Consider the following 23060-nt stretch of genomic DNA (forward strand, 5'->3'; position numbering starts at 1 on the left):
CTGTACTTTAACAATAGTATAATACTTTCATTCTGATGCCTGATACACCTAAAGTGGCTTATAATTTTGTTCAATGTGATTTACCGTTTCGGAACTGAGTAGGTCTTTGTCTCATTAGTTAAAAATGTCTGTTAATATTGGCTATCTTTTAGCATTTGTTAGTATCAGTTAGTGAGATAGTTAGCTGGGTTGGCATAATTAGAAGAATCAATGCATGTTTCCTGTGAATAGAAGAGGTTGAGAGACCATATTACCTTGATTGTGAGAGAATTGTTGTCTTTGGGCTCTAGAAGTTATGCAGCATCGCAGATCTGCTGTGCTTCTTTGTAATTGAGGTTTACCCTCTCACTATTTCTTCTTAATAAGATACCTAGTTTCTATAAGACTTCCTCTCATAGTTCAGGTTCGTTCTAGTAAAAAAAATCCTAGATTCAACTTAATGTTCACTACATGTGATAACCATCTAACACGATCAAGTTAGTTAATACATTTCTACTGTAGCCATGCATGTGATACGTTAATTGAAATTGTTAGATCTTTGTAAATACAGAAACGGTGGATATGAATTACACTGATTCTATATTGATGTTATTAGCTTAAAATAGAGTAACTGAGTATCCTGTAATTATGCTCTCAATATTTTGTAATCATGTATTCTCCCCTATAAATTAAATATTTTTGCTATGGTCTAAATACATGAAATTCTTCCTATGATCTCTTGTTTCTCTCTCTCTCTCTCTCTCTCTCTCTCTCTCTCACACACACACACACACACACACACATACACACAACAGAAATCACCATAAAATGGGAATTGGTGAGAAGTTTGATTGATAAACTTTGTAACTTTTTCTGTGCATGTAGCGTTTGCTATCTGAATAGGTTGCCCGATCCTTATGTTGTAGTTTGTTCTTCTATGTGATAAAGTTCCTTATTTGCTATAATGTAATTTTTGAAAGAAAAAAAAAAAAAACTTTGGTTGCTATTTTGTTATCTTTTTAAGTAAAGTTTATTATTGTTTATGATACAAAAGAATAACCTACTTGTATTCAGTAATAAAAAAGTGATAGGGAGGATTAGCAGGGTCAGTGAAGAGTTACGAAAAGTAATGGTAGTCTGGCTTTCTTGAATACCAGGAGAGGGAGAGAAGTCTCTATCAAATATCTTTCCTGTGTCATATTGATACTACTGGGACAGAGATTGATATTATAGTAATAAAGTTGACACATACCATACTTTCTGGCCCATTTTTATTGAAGTGTCACTTTTATTTTAACTTTTTGTTAGAATATTGAAAAATCTCCATTAATATCTCGACCATCTCAAAGTAATTTAGAGTATCTTTGGATATCATTTCTATGGGTTTGTTTCATTATTGTTCTTAAAGACAGTTTTTATTTCTAAGAAAATCTTCTGTGATATAGGTTGTTTTAATTTTGAATTCTTTGAAAGTTTTTTAATGAAAGTTTAATACTTTTTGAAAAGCAAGTTATTGCTTTTACAGTGACATTTATAAACGAGGAAGGACCTACACCTATACACAATAACGTGTTGCTTGCTATGTCCAACACTTTTGGGCACGACGTGTTAGATGTCAGATATGTCTTTCACATATGTCTGACACACTTCAATTGTGTCACGATGAAAAACTATTTTGTTGTTCTTTGACACCTCTTTTACGTAGCTTGAGCATTTGTAAAGAAAGTGAAACATCTGTTCTTGGTTAACACTTCCTAGACATTCCTTATAAAAAAAAGTGGAAAACAAATTATATTATAAATAATGCAAATCTCATTTTTTGGGTTTGTTTCTATAAGCCTTAACTAGTTATTTAGAATTCTATTAGGAGGACTGTTATATAAGGAACTGTGACAAATTTGTTTTTATAGTGCATATAATACCTAACTTCCAATTGATTGAGATTTTTGTCATTATTATATATATCAATGGTGGTGTTATGTCCTGTAATTTGGACGTTAGCCATGTTCCAGTGTTTGTGCTACTGTCTTTTCTGGTGTCGTGTAGTGTTCGTGTTTATAAATAACTTGTTTCCTACAACAATTTAGAATAAGGTATGAATTTTGAATGTCATCTACCAATGATGATCCATTGATATTTTGTTTGCCAGCATTAATTTTGCGCCATCTCCTGAGTATTTTCAAAATCATGTTACCAAACTTGCTTTTTCTTTTTATTTTTTGTGAACAGCTTTTCAAATTATTTTAACTAGTAATTCTGAAAAAGGAAAAAAACAGAATAAAAAATAGTTATGTTTCCTTATTACATCTAGACTTGTTTTCTTATTTAATTAGAATTAAAAGTCTAAAAACACAAGTATAAATAAGGATTAGTGTTTTGTCTTTTGTAACACCTGCAACGTGTAGTGATATATGCTTTTTTCCATGTATCTCTCATTGTAACCTAATGAATTGTCCTTGCGCAAGTTGTCACACCCACTATTCTTCCTTTAATTCATTCAACTTGCTTCCTCACTTTCTGTGTTCTCTTCCACTGTCTGAATCTGTCTATATTTTTCCACCTTTTGCAGATTAGAGTGGGTGCCCATATATATCCGCAAAATCCAGTTCTTCACATAGGAAGTCCTCTTAACCTAAGCATAAAAGGTGTGGTCATTTTGGATGGTTGCTACTAATTTATTTTTCTATCAATGTCTTATCTCTTGAAAAAAATTTCTTTTCTAAAAAAGTTGTACTTGTCAGAGATGTAATGAAACCATTTTTACCTTTGTCTAACGTGATTTTTAGAGTTACTTTGTTAACCCAGCACTGGAGCAGACAGTTATTTCAATTGCTTGACCGAGTTTTGAGTTCAGGGCATTTAATCTTTTCCTTTTACCAAATTATTCCCGAGTGATAATGCATTTTACCTTTAAGTTTCAGGTTTGAGTGATACAGTTTCTGGACAGTGGTTTACTACAAATAGAAGTGTAGTATCCGTTGATACGCTATCTGGGGTGGCCAAAGCTATTGGGCAAGGTTCAGCCCAAGGTGCTAGATTTAAGTACTGAAAATAAACTTTTTAAATGTCATTGTGGGGTTTTTGCTTTATAAACAATTATTACTCCCTCATTGAATGTTATTATGAGCAGTATCTTTTCGTTATGGAGGATCAAAACTGCAAACAACAATTACAGTGTTGAAAGGAGATTATATTTCTGTGCTTGGTCCAAAGGAGATGTTAACTAATGTCCCATACCCCTCGAAAGGTTACAACTTCTCCGTGAAATTCAGGTTTGTTATGGACTTTAACTTGGTTTGAAAGAAAGCAACCTGCTTTTCTGACTGAATAGATTGTGTTAGTAATTCTTACAGTGAATCCTTTGGTGCACCTGGAGAAAACAAGAGAATTTTATTCAATTGTAGAGTAGATCCACCATATGTGGGGTAAAGACCTTTAACCATTTCTTTCATTTGATTCTTTAAAGTGAACAATTCATTCTTAGATATATCTTCTACCTTCATTCACTGAAGGTACGTGAAGCCATGGCTGGATCAGGACTCTGGCAATTCATATTGCTTATTTTTTCCTTACTCACCAGAGCATTTGGTGCACTCAGTACCTAAGTTCGAAGGCATGAGGCCAGATGTATCAGTTACCATTTCTGCTTCTCTTGAAAATGAACATATATCTGGATCTGCTTCTGCACTTTTTATTGGCGGATTTTCTATAATGGAGATGAGCAAGGTGTGGATCCTTTGATTCTTCCTCTTTTTATTGCTAGAAATTACATTTCAGAATTAGGCAAGAGTACTTGATTTATGAATTTAGTGCCTGTGATTTTCTTGATCTGGATTCTTGACCATTTTGCTCACCTTTATACCTGTGATATGTCAAATTGCAAATACATTGGATCCCTCACCCCAACCTGATTGTGAAATAAAAAATTAATCTACGATGTTAATGTTACCCCCACCCCCTCAGAATCCGTTGCTGCTGAATCTGACACCAGGCTCAAACAAAACTGCCATTACCATATTGGGAAATACTGGTAAGATGACATATCTTCGTTTTTTTTCTTGCATGATCATTTTGTTGCTTGATCACCCAATACTTTTGTCAGAAGTTGCTCTTCATAAAAATAATGTGGTCTGGTGAGGAGGTAAATCATTCTGATGGATGCCGTGGAGATGTTCCTAGTTGTCATCTTCACTAATTGTTGAGAGCATAGTTGAAACAAAAATTTGTTGCTGTCTTCTACAATATGTAAGGTTAAACCCGTTGGCCATTTTGTTATAGATGTTGAAATTCACTGGCATCATCGAGATTTGATTATGATCAGTCTTATCCACAGAGAAGATATTGGCATTCGTGGGTTTGCACGGTATGAGGTGAGTACTTTCAATTGATTTCACCACTGATCAAATCTAAATTTGAAATAAGTAGGTGATTCCTTTTTTTTATATCTAGTTAGTTAGGTGAAATGCATTTACCTTGAGCCTTGCATTTCTTTTATGCGTATTGCAATCCGGTGCTAAAGTATCATCTGAAAAGTTGAAGAGCTATAAAGAACTAATCCCATTGTTAGGTCTGCAATAAATGTGCTGATTTTGGATTTAAAATACATTCGAATTTATTTTTCTTGTCCATGTCTCCAGGTCCAACTTCTGAAAGCAAAGAGATTCAGAGACAAAATCCGCATCACACTCCCAGCTAATGGTTACATATTCGTGAAGCTTAATATTACTTAATTTCCTTCGGCATTTATAATTTTTTTTTTCAAAAAAGAATAAACTTCTTTATAAACATTTATAGAGAAGAAAATAAGTAAAATGAAACAAAATTCTCCCAGAAGTTAAAATCAACTTTGGAGATATTAAATGAAACAAGCTTATTCAAATTAACGTATGGGAGAATTTTGTTTCATTTACTCGATTTATTTTCATATACATGTATTTGTAGGGAAGTTTATTCAAACAAATTTCAAGTCTGTTAAAGTTCACTAGTCTAGTCTCTGAAACCATAAAGCGCGGTCACTAGTCGCAAAAGGAAGAAAATTTAAAATAAGTCCCTAAGCTATTATTTTACCCTAAAGTTAACTACTTAATGTCACCTTAGTCCTTGAAATCGTGTTAATATATTATCCTTAGAGTCATACTATATCTTGAATCTTTGACTAAAGTGGGTGATATAGATTGCACTCTCACGGTCTTATTTGAATTCAATTACTTTTAGAAATTAAAGTGACGGTCTCTTGATGATGAAGTTGGATAATCTTCCTTTTCCCTGTTTTGTTACAGGCCAGAGTGTGGAAATAGACGTGAACCATGAACCTGAGGAAACAGCACCATCCAGCATAGCCATAAATAAAGCCTTCTGGGGAAGTATCCTAGGATGTTTTCTGCTATTGATTTTATCAATCGTTATCTTCACACGTTTCTTGGACAAACCAGAGAGATCTCACCAAACAAGTTCCTCGGTTACTACAACTACAAGCATTGCAGCTCCCATAACTCCAGATAGAAGCAACGCGTCTTCTGTAAATGAAATGTCTCCGCGAACACCTCAACCATTTGTAGACTATGTGAGGAGAACCATCGACGAAACTCCATATTATAAGCGAGAAGGGAGAAGAAGGGTTAATCCACAGAACACGTTTTAGACTCTACCACTACTCTCACATCTGGTAAGACCTGACCTGACCAATGTTGTATGTTTTCCAAAACTGAGAATTTTGTTATCTACATCTAGCTGTGCAAATTTAGGAATGTGTTATCATTCTTTGATGATCACATTGCATATTTGTCTCGTTCTTAGGCTAGTGCTGCAGTTCATTACCATTTAGCGATGTTTGTAATTGCTCTACCTTATTGCTTCACCAACTAACTAGTTTTTTAAATGATGGTAATGCAATGTCGCTTGTAAAATAGGATTGCATTTGTAGCGGTGGTAGATAATGAAATGGTGGACTGAAATATAAAAAAGTAGAATGGATTCAAAATGCCATTTTGTTATTTGGATATTAATAATTAATTATGAATTGGAATAAAGATTTCTAACTTTCTAATTTTATATTTTGTTTATTTTAAAACACTTTAATTTATTGTATGTAGTATATTTGATTGAAAATATAGAATTGAGTGGATGAAATATTGTAACAAATAACTTAGTGAAATGTATGTCGTGTTTTAATATTTAATATCTTTTTAGGATGATTTTTAAATGTATCATACATAATTCGTAGACAAGTTTTTAGTATAATTGGTTGCTGATACACGCTTTATCATTTCAAATTAATTATAAAATAGTTTAATTAGTTGAATGATATCCATTTTCATTCGAACGTGTCAGTTTGGTACTTGTTTTTATAAAAATGTTAATTGAGTCACAACTCTTGAAAAGACGTCTCAATTAGGTTTTTTTTAAAAAAATTATTAACACCATTAACTTTATTTATGACTTTTATCACTAAATTTTAATATAAATATCAATACATGATTTTTTAGGTCATTTTAAATATCAATATCGTTAATGACGTTAATAATTTTTTTTTCTGAAAGAGACTTAATTGAGATATCTTTGCAAAAGTTTGGATTCAATTTATACTTTTTTAAAAGCTAGTACTAAAGTAACACATTTGAATGTAAGTGAGTATTATTTGACTAATTAAATCTTATAAAATTATGTTTTAAGATAAAAGATGTCTTAATTTTTTTTAGTACTAATATATTTTTATTAAATTAATTATAAATTTATGTTTGAAAGTAAAATTTAATTAAATTGTTATTAGTGTCCATTGATTTTTATTGTTATAGAAAATTATATTTAATGAGCTAAATTCCATAGATTATAATTTTGTTTATAAAAGAATTATTAGTTATTTTTATTTTGTTTATAATCAATTTTAATTTCTTTTATTATTGTCTTTAAAAAAATATTGGTTGTTGAAATGGTAGATGAAATATTAATATCTAAACAGCTACTCATGTATGATGTATATAAAAGTCAAAATTTCTCCAAACTATTTCACATTATCTACGATCATAATATTACTTTATTTCATCAATTATTTCTATGTGTAGATTTTGTACTACTGATTTTTATTGTATTATAGATCTATCTGGACCTTTTTGTCACATATTTAAATAAATTCTTCATACAATTGTTCTCTATTGATAGATGTGGTCATTGACTAAGGATGGGCAAAAAATTCAATTTTTATGATCCAATCCATTTTTTCTATGATTCAATCCATTTAATATCCATTCTATTAAAAATTCAATTTATTTTATTGGATCTGAATATCAATCTAATATATATTTTATATATTTTATAGATTGGATATCCATTCTCGAAATCTAGATTTTCAAAATGAAGAATCCAAAATATTCAATCCAAATTTTCACTTTATATTTTTTTTAGGTTAGGCTAAAGGTTGAGACGGACTAGTCCAAACTTAGTCGTATTTGATTGAGTTGGCGTGACCCTGTACAAATTTAGAAGTATTCGGCCAAATTTGTCAAATTCTTTGGTGTTAGCCATGTGGACACAAATTTGGATCCACATCCATTATTTGGATCCAAAATGGATGTGGATTAGATTTTTGATAGAGCTGACACCATAAAATTTGGCAGATTTTTTGTCGAGGCCAACGAGGTCAAATTTCAGCATGGGATGAACCTGGATTACTTTCAAACGAATTTCGGTCGGGGAAGACGTGACCAAATTTGGGCTAAGGTCGACTCGACAAAATTTCAATCGAGATCGACTTGACTGGATTCGACTGAATTTTGGCTAGGGCTGATTTTGCCTAATACGACCAAATTTTGGCCAAAGTCGACTTAGCCAAATATGGCCACATTTGGGCGTCAAATTTCAGTCAGGGTTGACTCCACTAAATTCGTCGGTAGGGACCGACTTGACTGAACTTTGCCAATTTTTTATCACAACCGACTTGACCAAATTTTGATCGTGATCGACTCTATCGAATACAACCAAATTCAGGACAGGACCAACTCGGTCAAATTTTGGTCGAGGCCAACACGACCGAATTTTGATCGGAGCCGACTCGACTGAATTCGGCCGAATTTCGGTCATGGCTGACTGAGTTGAATACGACCAAATTTTGATCGTGACCGACTCATTTGAATACGGTCAAATTTCACCCTAGGCCGTCTCAGCCAAATACGACCAAATTTGGGTCAGGGTCGACTCGGCCAAATCTCAATCGAGGCCAACTCGATTGAATTCGACCAAATTTTGACTGGAGCCAACTAGGCTGAATACAGCCAAATTTTGGTCGTGGTTGTCTCGGTCGAATACGGTCAAATTTTGTCTAGGTCGACTCAGGCCAATGCAGTCAGATTTGGGTCAGGGTGAACTCAACCGAATACTTTCAAATTTTGTCCAGAAATAGCTGAGCCAAATTTCGATCGAGAACGACTTGATAAAATTCGGCCAAATTTTGTATAGGGTCACGCCAACTCAATCAAATACTACTAAATTCGGCCAAATACTACTAAATATTTGATTGGATATTTTGGGTTATCCATTTTGAAAATCTAGATTTAGAGAATGGATATCCAATTCATAAAATATATAAAATATATATCAGATTGATATTCATATCCAATAAAATGGATTTTAAATGGATTGAATTTTTAATAAAATAAATATTAAATGGATTAGATCATAGAAAAAATAGATTGGATTATAAAAAATGGTTTTTTTGCCCACCCTTAATTAGAATTTTGTGACACATCTCTTCACATATTGAATGTCAGAACAAAAAACTAATAAAAAAAATATTGTCTGCCAACATCTGCAAAAGCTTCAACTTATTGTTATTGCATAAGGTTAACTTTCATATTTCCGGTAAAATAAAGTTGTTTCTCTTCTTTCGATCAGCAAGAAACTTGAAGAAGGATAAATAGCAAAGAAGAACTTAGCTATACTGCAACCAGTAAACCAAAGCACCATTATTTTATGACAGAATCAAGTATTTTAGTGCAATAATGTGAAACGTGTGAGGTGGGACGTGAGACGAGCTACGTGGGAGTGATACGTGGGACGTGGGATGTGGGATGTGCGACATGAGACGTGAGACGTGGGAGTGATACGTGGGACGTGAGACGTAAGACGTGAGACATAGGACGTTGCACGTAAGATGTGGGACATGGGACATGAGACGACGTGAGACATAAAACATGGGACGTGAGATGTGGTACATGAGACGTGAGACAAGAGACGAGAGACGTGAGATGTGAGACGACGTGGGACGTGAGACGTCGGACGTGGGATGTGAGACATGAGACGACGTGCAACGGTGAGACGTGAGACATGGAACTTGGGACATGAGATGTGGAACGTGACACGTGGGATGTGGGATGTGGGATGTGAGACGTAAGACGTAAGACGTGGGACATGGGACATGGGACGCGAGACGTGACATGTGGGACGTGGTATGTGAGACGAGAGACATGAGATGTGGGACGTGGTATGTGAGACGAGAGACATGAGACGTGGGACGTGAGATGTGAGACGTGGGACGTAGGACGTGAGACGTGAGACGTAAGAGGTGGGACGTGGGACGTGAGACGTGGGACGTGGGACGTGGGACGTGAGACGTCCGTAAACACTAAAGTTTGACATTTATATTCATAAACTTTAAAGCTTACAATTTAATTGAAAATTTTTAAAGTTTAATAAAAGAATTGTTAATGTATCCATAAATTTGTACTAACAAATTTAAATTATACTCTTGTAAAAAAATGTATTAATAAAAAAAGATAAAATACATATAAAATTGAAAGAATAAAAGTATGAGGGTCAAAGTAATAATTAATGTTTATTTAACACAAAAATAAAAATTATGAGGATAACAACAATAATTTATATTTATTGAACTCTTAAATGAACAGAAAAAAGCATAGAAAAAAGCATAGGATGATCTGAAAAGTTAAACTAGGGATGGACAAAAAATCTAATTTCCATGATCCAATCCATTTTTGCTATGATCCAATCCATTTAATATTCATTTTATTTGGTTGTATTCAGCAGAGTCGATCGCGATCAAAGTTTGGTCATATTTAGGCGAGTCGGTCTCGACCTAAATTTGGCCAAATTCAGTCGAGTTGGTCATTACCAAAATTTGGTCGAGTCGGCACTAGTCCAAATTTAGCCGTATTCGGTCAAGTAAGTCCTGAACGAAATTTGACTATATTCAACTTAGTCGGCTATGATAAAAAATTGGCAAAGTTCAGTTAAGTCGATCCCGACCGACGAATTTAGTGGAGTCAACTCTGACCGAAATTTGACTGATCAGGCTCTGGTCCAAATGTGGCCATATTTGGCCAAGTCGGCTCTAGCCAAAATTTGGTCGTATTAGGCAAAATCGGCCCTGGTCGAAATTTGGTCGTATTAGGAAAAATCATCCCTGATCGAAATTTAGTCGAATCCAGTCAAGTCGATCTCGGCTGAAATTTTGTCAAGTCGACCTTGGCCCAAATTTGGTCACGTTGTCCCCGTCCGAAATTCGTTCGAAAGTCATCCAAGTTCATCCCATGCTGAAATTTGACCTCATTGGCCCCGGCAAAAAATCTGTTAAATTCTATGATGTTAGCCCTATGGACATAAGTTTTAAAAAATTTAATTTGAATTTATTTTATGAAAAATGAATTTTGGATTTTGAACTTGATCCAAATATTTAGATCTGAATTTAAACTTGATCTAAATATTTGGATATGGATTTTTAAAAAATCCAATCTACTTTTTTAAAAAAAATGGATTTAGATTGAAAATCTAATCCAATTATTTGAATTCAAAATAAATGTGGATATTATTAAATTTTCAGTTTTAAGTGTTTGTGTAATTTTTTTCTTTGGTACGAGAGTAAAAGAAGTAAATTTTAGTGGTAAAAAAAAGATAATTTTAAAAGTTAAAAGATAAAAACACTCATAAATTAATATTTTAATTCTGATTTTTCATGATTAAATTTTAAAATAAATATTTTTTATTCAAAAGAATTATTCACTTAACACGAGTACCTACAGCAAGAGGTATATTAGAAAGTTTTATTTTTATATGAAATAAAAAATTTATATTACGTATTATATATAAATGATCAAATGTGAAGTCGCGATTATTTTAAAGAGTCGTGTGACACTACCAAGTCAAAAGCTTCACAATTAAAATAAATTCATATAACTGATGTTATGATTTTAACCCATTAAGATCAATATTTGTTAACCATCATGAATTTCGTACAAAACAAGGTTGATATTAAAATTTGTTAAAATAAATGTAAATATAAATCTTAAATTAATATTTAAAATGAATTGACCATATGGAATTATAAAAATATAAAATTTAACATAAATTATTCTAATATATATATATATATATATATATATATATATATATATATATATATATATATATATATATATATATAAAAGATGCAAGAAAATGTGACCTGTAATCCTTATAAAAAAATTAGAATAAATACTAATACTATTCGTAAAAATACTAATACTATTTTTAATTGAAATAATAATACTAATACAAATAATATTAATACTAATAATAATAAAGTAAAAAGTAATGGTAATATTAATAATAAAAATAAATATAATAAAACTCTTATTAATTAAAATAATAGCATTAATACAACCAATAATAATGATTAAAATAAACATAATAATAATAATAACAAAATAATAATAATAATAATAATAATAATAACACTAATAATAATAACAATAATGATAATGATAGTACTAATAATCATAATTTATAATTATATATAAAAAAAATTATCTCATATATATATATATATATTCTCTTTTATGTGTATAATTATTTATTTCTAATTTACTTTTTATAATATGATTATTTATTTATTTTTTAAAAACTAATAGTTATATTTACATATTTTATTTTTTATAAAGCTGTTCTAACAATTATTATTGTTATTTTTATTTGATTTATTAATAGTTATTTTCTCTTATTTCGTTATTCATTTCATTTTGTTATAATAAATTTGTATATTAATTTAGTAATAATTTATGTGTGTTTAAGTAATAATAATACTAATCTATAATATCTATAATAATAATAATAATAATAACAAATGCTAATAAGTCATTGCTTATGTACATAGGGTGTATATGGATTTAAAAAAAAACCCGCATACAAGAAATCCATTCGAACCCTTTTTATAGGATTTTTTTTCTTCTACATCCTTGATTATTAATTGCATCCTCTTAATTAATGCATTTTATGTTTTAAATTTTTGTAGAAAAAACTGGTTGCAAAACATTTTCACAATAGATAATTCATACGTTACTTTTACAAAGGGTAAAATAATTATTTAAAAATTAAGAGGTATGTTAGAAATGAGATGGGGGTGCAGAAGTAAAAAAGCATTTTTTTTTCTTCTCTATTTTCGAATCAGCGACTCACTCTCTCACATTAAAAAAATATAAAATAAAAAATAATAACAATAAAGGGTTTTACAAAATTTAAACACCAAAGAGAAGCAATATCTATCTAGGGTTTCTCTTCTCTCTTTTCTCGTCCTCTTTCGCTTTCGCTTTCGCAATCTCTTCTGAATTAGCAAGCTATGGAATCTCCCGGTAATGAGCATGTGGTGGGTGCCGCTGACCCCAACGACGTCGTTACACCCTTCTCCCACAGAGAAGAAACCCACAATTCCCAACCCCTAACCGGCGACGGTGCCAGTCCCGGGTAATATTCCCTTTTCCATTTATTTGTTGTAGTTTATTTTGGTTTTTTTTCGGAAAATTTTTAAATTGGAGCAATTGGGCAAACGCAGCTCGTGAAAAGAACCAATTTTTCTGCACTTCCTAGAAAAGGGGTTTTCAATTTGTTGGTATTTAGATTAGACGATAATAATGTTCTTAGATTTGGTTCTAATTGCACTCGACCCATAATTTGCAGAAAGATATTTATAGGTGGTTTAGCGAGAGAAACGACCATTGGTTAGTGCTTGCTTTGCCTTCGTTTATGATTATCGTAATTGTTACTTTTGGGGTGTGGCAACCCTTTCTCTGAATTGTGTGGATTTGCAGCTTTGAGCATTGATTTCTCATAACCTTACCCGTATGTGTTGTGTAATTTGTTGCAGCTCAATTCATCAAGCACTTTGGGAAATATGGTGAGATCACGGATTCGGTCATCATGAAGGACAGGAAAACTGGGCAACCTCGTGGATTCGGGTTTATAACGTACGCCGATCCCTCGGTGGTTGATAAAGTCATTGAGGATCCTCACGTCATCAATGGAAAACAAGTATGACTTGAATCTGATGATGTCTTGGCTAAGGATGTCATGTTACCTGTTTTTTGTTTTGATTATAGTCATTAGTGAATGGATACTTTGCTGGCTCTTATGGTTTTGGGATCATCATATATAGGTTGAGATTAAGCGGACGATACCAAGGGGAGCTGTTGGCTCTAAGGATTTTAGGACAAAGAAAATTTTTGTAGGTGGAATTCCTTCAAATGTGACTGAAGGTAGGTTGCCTCTTTAGTTAGCTAAATTCTTTGCTGCTTGACTGAGGTGTCAACAAGGGGGACACATTGCAACACCTTGAGAGAGCAAACTCCGAACTGAGGACAGTATGGGCATAAAAATTTATCTAAGTTTCAGATCCTAGAATTAAATACTGTTTTTATATTTGAGAGTACTGTTTAGGATCTGCAGAGGTTTACTCTGATATTATAGACAGACAGAACTCCCTTGTTGTGTTGTACCTTGTATGTTCAAGCTTTCTTCTCCTAGAAATTCTTCTTATGAATCACTTGGCCACATGTAATTTACATCTGTCCTGATGTGAATGACGTGCTTTTGTTTGTTTGATGGTGTGTAAGTAAATTGACTATTTTCATATTCCCTTTTGTCCCTTTAAATCCGTGTTACAGTTTACTTTTATCAAAACATTTTTTTTATTTTCAAATTAACTCTTTAATCATTGAATAGTTTCAGTGAACGACAATTCATTTGGTTGGTATTGTTTTTAATCAAAGATGCACTTGTGCAGACGAATTCAGAGACTTCTTTACTCGCTATGGTGAAGTAAAAGATCACCAAATAATGCGGGACCACTCCACCAACAGATCTCGTGGCTTTGGGTTTATCACATTTGACTCTGAAGAAGCAGTTGATGATCTTCTATCCATGGGGAACAAAATTGAATTTGCTGGAGCTCAGGTGAAGAATCTTTTACTAAAAACTAGTACATGCATTACGTTGTTTTACTCTTAACTTGTTTAACTGACATCCAGATCCTGAGGGTTGAGTGTATAAAATTTTTAAATTTCTTGGCTGAAAGTTTATATTGAACGGGATTGAAATAGTAAAATATTAGCAACTTGATTTTGTTTGCACCGTGAAATGTATATTTTAGAATTTGCTTTTTCAAAAAATATCTTGTAAAGGTTTTAAGCTTCAAGGTGGAGACTCATTAATGGCTCTGATTCGTTCAAAGAATGTAACTCAGGAGTTATCAGTAACTTTAACTGTTAATTTAATGAAAATAATCAAGTAGCAATGATTTCTCATCTTTTTATTAAGTTCAACGTACCGGTTGCATTGTTCTGAACCCAAATTATCGGATCCATAGTTCCATATCATCATACTTATCTGTGTTTAGTAAAAGTTATTGCTTCGAGTATTAAAATAAATATTCTAACAAGAATCCACATTGGAAATTAATATGGGTCAACCGGTTGGCCAAATCAGTTATTTGCCGAGACCTTGGAATAATACTCTAGAAAGAAAACAGTGCTTATTGAAAAGGAAAAGGAGAGGAGTGAAAGAACCAGTTAGAAGAAAGGGCAAGGGATCTGTTATTCCTTGGGTAGTTGGGGTATTTAGGCTCGGGGCTTTTATTTCTGGGAATTAAGATATTTTCGCGTGCATTTTAGTTTGTATTCATGCAATTGTGTTCTAATTTATACGAGGCAATATCCGTTTGTGTGGCAATTTCTTCCAGTGCCTCCTGAGGTCCGAGAGGGTTTGTATTGGTTTTTTAGATAAATTTAGTTAACTTATGTTATTCTTCTTCAGGATGGGTTTACTTTGCTTTGAATAGTAAGCAAAAGCTGCAGTAGAGTAAACTATATGGAAAGATAGTTCAAGCGTATTAATTAGAAAAATCTACTATTTTTTGGTGATTAATGTATAGTTTTACTGATACATGAGGCCATCTTCAAGAGTGTGTTCCCTTGAGTAGTATATTAGCCTTATGTCAACCTTGATGATAGAACTGATATTATCCTTTATTACTATCTGTACACTAATCCCGTACCAACATAGTAGGGAATAGAACAAGGAACAAAATGAGTTTTTAGTACAACAATACAACTGAGGTTATTTGATTAATCACAAACGTTTTTTTTTTACATTAGACATAATTATTTCCATTTAACAGATCAAGAACCTTAGTGAACCATTTTATCTATTTAGAGTCTTTTTCATCAATAAAGTAATAACCTTGCCATTTTTCTTATGTAGGTGGAAATCAAGAAGGCTGAACCGAAGAAACCAAACTCTGCACCTCCATCATCCAAGCGCTACAACGACTCAAGGTCTTCATACAGTGGTGCTGGATATGGAGATGCCTATGATGGATTTGGTGGCAGTTTTGGAGTTGGGGGTGGTTATAGGTCAGGTGGAGCTTATGCTGGCGGCAGGGGTGGTGCTTATGGTGCCTATGGAAGTGAATTTGGTGGTTATGGAGGATATGCCGGTGCGATGGGGCCATACAGAGGAGATCCCTCCCTCAGTTATGCCGGTCGATACGGTGGAAGCTTTAGTAGAGGGTATGATCTTGGTGGGTATGGTGGACCTAGTGAGAATTATGGGGCATATGGTGGTGGTGGTGGTGGTTCTTCTGGTGGTGCCGGTGCCGGTGCCTATCAAAGTGGCTATGATGGCAGCCTAGGAGGTGGATATGGAGGGTCTAGTGGAGGTCCCTTCTATGGGAGCAGTAGAGGTGGTTATGGTGCTGGCCGATACCATCCTTATGGAAGATAAGATTGGACACCAAGCATTTGTAGTCTAGGACTAATATGTCTAGCATCAAAGCAAGTTTGTAGTTTGTGTTTGGTTCATCAGTTAGATTACATGTTTTCTTTTCAAAAGAGAATTGGCAAGTATGCTTTCATTTATCAGCACACCCATTTCTTGGAAGTCTAAACAAATTTTTCATTTGATCCCCCTTTGAAGTCTTTTCTTGTTCATGTAAGCTGCAAATTGTGCAGATGCTTGTATTCTCAATGTTATTATTGCTTTGTACCATCTTATTTTTATATGTTTTCGGCTTGATTATACCATGCTGGTCTCTGTTATTTTATGCATTAAAATTTTGGGAAGTACACACTCTTGAACACATTCTGTTAGTTGATTTTATTGTTCAACATTACAAATCTATTTGGGTTTTCATATTTTATTAAGATATAGATTTTAGTAGATGCCTTGCTTTGTTTCTTCTATCTTAATCATGTATTTAAAGTCATTTCATTTATTAATTTGTCAAAAAGGTTTTGTTAACAAAAGGAAAACATTGGATGGAATGTAATTAAAAAAAAATGAATTTTATCATAAGTAATGAATCAAAATTTCGACCGTAGCATAATAGGTAGGTGTTTCATACTAGTATCATGATAAAAAAAATTAATATAGCTTATTGCTATACTTGTTTTTGGTTTCTTGCCTTTTGTCCTTTTATCTTCTGTGGTACCATATTTTTTTTTTATTCTTTTGATGTCTTTTTTATCTCTTTATTTAATTTAATATGGTCCCTCTATCTTTTAGTACAAGAGCCTCCACAACTCTTTCTATTTTGTCCTTCTATCTTTTATTTTTAGCTATTGTCTCCATTTTTCAATCTAAAACACTTATTATATGAAGGAACCTATCCTTTCTTTATTACTTCTTTATCCCTTTAGACTCTACACTTCCAAACTGTGCTTTGCACTCTCAAAAATAGCATTTAAAGAAGAAAAAAAGTTAGAGATTTACTTTGGTTAGTGAATTTTTTGTAGAAATTATAATTCTCTTGTATTTTTCTTATGGACAATGATATTTTGACTACTAAATTTTGATAACTTTTTCTTACAACTTTAGGTGACATATTTTGAGTGGTTTTCCATTTTTTCATTTTCTTATTCTCAATATTTCAAAACCATTCAGAAGATGTCACATCATATTGTAAGAGAAAATAGTTAAAATTTAGTAGTCAAACAATATTTTCCAATTCGTATTTAGGCAAGAGTGAATGAATGAATTGCTTTTAGAAAAGTGAGACTATTTTGGTGTTCCAGTCCCACCATACAAACATCTCAAATTCTTCTTTGCATTTGTGATAAACATGCTGGACCAAAAACAAATGATGGCAAAGGATCTTAGCTGCTTTTTCACCCATATACTTTGTGTTGCACTTTCCCATGGTTATGTTATGTCTTTTCATGCTCTAATTCTTCTTCCATCAATGCTCATCAAGAAATCATTAGGGATATCTTTTCACTTACCAAGTTGAATGTTATTGAAATATTTTCTTCTAGACAAGTTCTTTTATCCACAAAACTTGATCTTTAAATGAGATCTAAGTTCTTATATACGGTTTGAGTATGAATAGAATTGGAAAGTTCTTTGATGCTTTGGCTTTCCTTAGAAAGAAAAGCTTTGGCTCAGTGGAACAGCTTTTGCATCTCAGAAAAGTGACAAGGTACAATATAGGAAGAAAATAATGTGATGGAAGTTGATGAGAACACCATGACATCAAGTACACGACAAAAATTGAACACAGTTGCAAACTATTTGGCTACATGAGAACACATAAAAGGGTGATCAGAGATGCAATCACAGAAGAGGCAAATAGGCTTATAATTGGAGACAATGCACATGTTTGAGCTCAAATTACACACAGGAAAAGTTTATATCAGTTTTATAAGTTGATGAACATGGTTTTTATATTGCTTCCTTTGGATCTATTGTTTCTCATTGCCATTGCCAAAATTATGAAGAGATGGCCAATGGGTCCATCTCTGAGATGAGGAGTTTCAGAAAGATGTTTGGTTAATCAGGATAACTCAAAACCACGAAACATTAAATTTATAGGTCTTAAGATAAACTGAATAGTCGCACATCATTTAAAAGTCGAAATTTAAGGTAATTTAAATATTTTGACAGCATCGACATTCCAAGGCGGACAATATTTCAAAGGATGATTGACCTTTACCATGTATTGGAATCGAAACAATGATGCTTTTATATGCATGGTGATTAGCATGTCACTCCAACTATGAAGCTCGGACACGTATTGGATACCAACGCTCGTATGACACGTATCAGTAAAGTGTCCAATTTGAAAAACATTTTTTTTGTTTAACATGATTTTGACATGACTCCAACACAATATTAATAACCACAAATTCAATGATTTTCTAAAAATCATAAACTTGTAAATTTATCACATAAGTTTTTATTATGATTATAAAAATAAGAAAAAAGTATTATATGATCACTATTTTTCACTTTTTTTATATTAGATAAATAAATTAGATTCATTTCTAGGTTAGTTAACAATGTGTTAGTTGAAAGTTTGAAAATAATATGTATATATATGTCGTCTCCCATCTTCTATGTTTTTCAATTAAGCCATATCTCCATAATAATGTCCATCTCTTAACCGTGTCCGTCTCCATATCCAAACTTCATCGCACTCCAGCGATAGGCTTTTCTTCTTCAGAGTTTAATCATGTTATTTTTATCTAATATTTCTATCTAATATGGAACAAAATCTTGAGTATAAATCAGAACCACATCCAACTCTGCATGATGATAGCAGAATACATGTTTAGGAACTCGTTAGAAGATAAGAATGACATCAATTTGGTCAGAAAAACATGAAAATGAAAAATGTAACTCTTAACTCTAAGCTAAACCTGAAAAATCACATCAACAACATGATGCAACCAAAAATGGTGGTAGTCCATAGAAACTTGTTATGTCTGTTTATACACAGTGGATGGTGTGATTTTTTAGCAGAGACTTATGTGATGGACGTGTGATGAAACAGAGGTTGTAGCTTTCCACTCCACAGTGTGCAATGTTGAGTGTGCAGAGTTAATCACGTGCAAGAGGACAGAACTTTTTTTCACATATAATCCCAAACATTCTTATCATATCATATGAAGAAGCAGAGTAACAAAAACTACATATGATATAAGATATGTTGCAAGCTGTGTTGTGCTCTTCTGTGACAACATAAACAGCCTGTGAAACCTATTAGCTCTGTTTCATTCATAATGCTGTCTTCTGTGTTTCCAATAATTATTAGCAAATCCAATCTTTCTTTCCACAAATAAGATTGCATCACTCGACTATATCTTAAATTTTAATATAGTTTAGTCTTTAAATTTTAAATTTTAAAAAATAGATGTAGATAGTTTAGTCCAATTATTTTAATTTTTTTTAAATATTAAAAAATGTTTTATACCGATATTTCAGTAATTTATTAAAATAGTGTTTTATTAAATATTATGGTTAAATATGTTTTTGTTCCCTCAAGTTTCAGTAAATTTTGGAATTAGTCTCTCTTCAAGACTTTATACAAATTTAGTCATTCATCTCTAGAAATGTGTGAATTTAGTCATTCTTATCAAATTTTGTTAAGTTTATTTGACATTTTAAACACATTTATGATAATATTTGAGTTAATATTAAAACGAAAATATGTCAAACAATGTAAACAATTCAAATACTATAATGAAATACGCTTGAAACGTCGTATAAACTTAATAAAATTTGGTTAAAAAGATTAAATTCACATATTTTAAAAAATGAAGGACTAAATTGGTTGAAAGTAGTGTTGAAAAGGGACTAATTTCAAATTTTACTAAAATTTGAGGGACCAAAAATTTATTTAACCCTCAATACTAATCTGAAATATTATTTAACAATATTATTGAATTACGAAAGTATATATTACTTTTCATGTATAAAAAAATAAAATATATCAATTTAAAATAAAAACGAATTTTACGTTTATAAATAAAAAATATATTTATTTTTTTATTTAATATATATATATATATATATATATATATATATAAATCTAAATATTGAATGTTTGGATTTTTATTAGATAGTGATTTCAACCACACTCTAAAACCCAATTCTTAGAACATTTAACTTGGCTAAGATAAATTGTTCTTAGAGTTACAACTTTTTAAAATGCAAATCTCACAAAAGATTACAATTTTAAGAATTTTGATTAGTGATAAAAAGTGTATCTAAAACCTGTTGAAGAGAAAATACTCATTCTGCATCTGATCATGTCATGCAGAATCCTAGTATGAGATGATGCTATGAATGAATAGTTAGTTTTTCTTGTGTGGATGAATCAAAGTGATTGATAAAGAATATGATTGCTTACACTGTTATCTGAAAATGATTGTTCCAAACATGTTTGCCTCATTCCCGGTCCCACAAGTTCCACACTGTCTATTCCATAATGTTGGTCCCACATGAATTATTACAGATGTCAATCTTCTATTGGTCACTACTTCTTCCAAATTACATATAAATTTTAAAAGTTAAATATATTTTGGTCCTTTAATTTTTGGTAAATTTTAGAATTAGTCCATTTCGAAATTTTTGACCAATTTAGTCATTTATCTTTTAAAATGCGTCAATTTAGTCTTTTTAATCAAAATTTATTAAGTTTATTTGACATTTCAAGCACGTTTCATAATAGTATTTGACTTAACATTAAAATAAAAATGTGTCAAATAGTATAAACAACTTAAATACAATCCTGAAATGCGTACAAAACATCAAATAAACTTACCAAAATTTGACTAAAAAAACTAAATTCACGTATTTCGAAAGATCAAATACTAAATTTGTTCAAAATTTCGAAATAGACTAATTCCAACATTTACTGAAAGTTAAGGAACAAAAACATATTTAACCCAAATTTTAATAATATTGCTATTTAACAATTCAATTTAGCTTTAGTTAAATTTAAAACAGACCAATTATATATATATATATATATATATATATATATATATATATATTACTATAATTAAGTTTTCTCTTTTCTTGTTAATTAGTTTAAGAGTATAATTAAAAAAAATGTCATCTTTAAATTAAAAAAAAATGATAGATAAGAATTGAAGGAGTAGTTGATATAAATAAATGAATAAATAAATTGAATAGAAAATAGAGTATCTCTTAATTAGGGTTTGATTTGCATATATTTCATAAATGAGTTTTGAAAGATATTATTTTGAGGTTAAAGGGTAAGTGAGGGTCATCATATGAGAAAACCATGAAAGTGGTCATAATCATTACTTAGAAACTAGCCAACTAGTGTGTGCCACCACATCTTCTCAACTTTTTTCTTCTTCTCTAAACCAATTTTGGTTATTAATTAGATTTTATAAATTTATTAGTATCAAATAATTGATATTCATAATAAATTTATTTCCATAATTGACATTAAGATTTAGTCTAATAGATAATGTTAACCACAAAAAAATCAAACACTTGATTCCAAAGGAAATGAAGCTTGTATACTTAGATATTTTAATACTAATTTCCATATTCAATAATTAATACAAGTATCTTTAACCTTTGTCCATTAAACAAAAAAGCTAAAGTGGACACCTTTGATTAAAGTATATAGTATATACCATGCATATCCAATTTTAAAAATATATTGACTATTGAATTTATTCGATCATAATTTTATTTTGAAGTTATTGTTTTATCTTAACAATTTTTTTTTTTGAGTAAAAAAAATAAAAAATTTCTTACTCTCATTTTTAATAAATTGACTAATAATCAAAATTCTTGAAATGTTAGACCTATCAGCTAAATTTATTTCTTAAAACATTAATCCAATAATTCATGAAAGCCAAATGATTTCAAAATGGCTATAAGATTGTCAAATGAGTGTTTATTTAATAATGACGTCAAAATCTATTTTTTCTCTTCAAAATTAATAAGAATAGTAAAACATTTTCTGTAAATTGGGTTTAACGAGTATTTTTGATTTTTAAAATATTTAAGATTTGTCTTCAAATCTTTAATGATAAATAAAAGTATATATTTAATTTAGATTATAAATAAGTATAAATTATTCGTAATAAAATGTCATTATATTATGTTGTAGTATATATATATATATATATTAATTTTTATATATTAATGTATCATTTTATATATATTTTATTGTAGATCTAAGTTCCTTATTCTTGTACTTATTTATTTTTAAGCTTAAATATTATGACACATATTTTAATGTGAAAATTTATGTATATTTTGGATGTGAAAATGTTTCATTTTACTTTTTAGTGTTAGAAAGTTATGATGTTATATCTTTTTAGTATTATTTTGTAAATTATTATTATCGATTTGATCATAGTTCATAATTGAACAATTAAATTGAATCACTACTTCATTAAGTTTAATAATCCATTCATGTTTAAAAGTATAGATTACTATATACCATAAATGAAATTAATTATAAATATATTTTTATTTAATTTCTTTAAAGACAAGTTTATGTTAATTTACTCTAATTTCACACCATATATATAATTCACATACCACAAATAGCAAAGTTATATATTATTTACAACCACAGAAACAAAAAAAAAAAAAGAGAGAGAGAGAGAAAATAACCTAAAATGACCATTGAAAAATTACACAAAAATAAAACATTTAAAAACTGAATTGAAAATTAACTATACAAATGACATTGTTGGTTGAAATAAAATTAAAATAAGTATGAATAATATAAGAAACATTATATATATATATATATATATATATATATATATATATTAATTATAAGTATACAAGTGACACAATTATTGTTTAAAAAAGTGGTAAGGAGTGCTTCACGCATCATGGTTCATGGAAGAAAATGAAGTGTTCTTAAAAACCATAATTTTCTTGCAAAAGCAATAACAAGAAAAATTTGGCTTTTATTAGAGGGAAACTACATTAAGATAAGAATGCCTTTATTTTAGTATAATTCACACATTCCCATTTTATAAAAA

The 23060-nt window shown here is 30.9% G+C and overlaps 1 protein-coding gene across 2 annotated transcripts in view; it reads left to right on the forward strand.

Moving 5' to 3' along the window:
* The window catches only part of LOC114181739 (nuclear pore complex protein GP210), a 44785-nt gene extending 28474 nt beyond the window's left edge, over positions 1 to 16311 (forward strand). Inside the window, exons 28-42 of one of the 2 annotated variants that reach the window (XM_028068275.1) lie at positions 2549 to 2624; positions 2901 to 3008; positions 3110 to 3251; positions 3321 to 3404; positions 3492 to 3705; positions 3943 to 4009; positions 4258 to 4349; positions 4617 to 4677; positions 5259 to 5596; positions 11025 to 11027; positions 12923 to 12959; positions 13106 to 13269; positions 13394 to 13493; positions 14021 to 14190; positions 15496 to 16311. In XM_028068275.1, coding sequence (XP_027924076.1) covers positions 2549 to 2624; positions 2901 to 3008; positions 3110 to 3251; positions 3321 to 3404; positions 3492 to 3705; positions 3943 to 4009; positions 4258 to 4349; positions 4617 to 4677; positions 5259 to 5596; positions 11025 to 11027; positions 12923 to 12959; positions 13106 to 13269; positions 13394 to 13493; positions 14021 to 14190; positions 15496 to 16017 — 2178 coding nt within the window. In that variant the 3' untranslated portion in view covers positions 16018 to 16311. Of the gene's footprint in view, positions 1 to 2548; positions 2625 to 2900; positions 3009 to 3109; positions 3252 to 3320; positions 3405 to 3491; positions 3706 to 3942; positions 4010 to 4257; positions 4350 to 4616; positions 4678 to 5258; positions 6023 to 11024; positions 11028 to 12922; positions 12960 to 13105; positions 13270 to 13393; positions 13494 to 14020; positions 14191 to 15495 lie in introns of those variants that run through there. The other variant, XM_028068273.1, reaches the window with a different exon arrangement.
* Positions 16312 to 23060: the final 6749 nt, after the last annotated feature.

The sequence above is a fragment of the Vigna unguiculata genome, chromosome 4 (assembly GCF_004118075.2).
Source record: "Vigna unguiculata cultivar IT97K-499-35 chromosome 4, ASM411807v1, whole genome shotgun sequence".
NCBI lineage: Eukaryota > Viridiplantae > Streptophyta > Magnoliopsida > Fabales > Fabaceae > Vigna > Vigna unguiculata.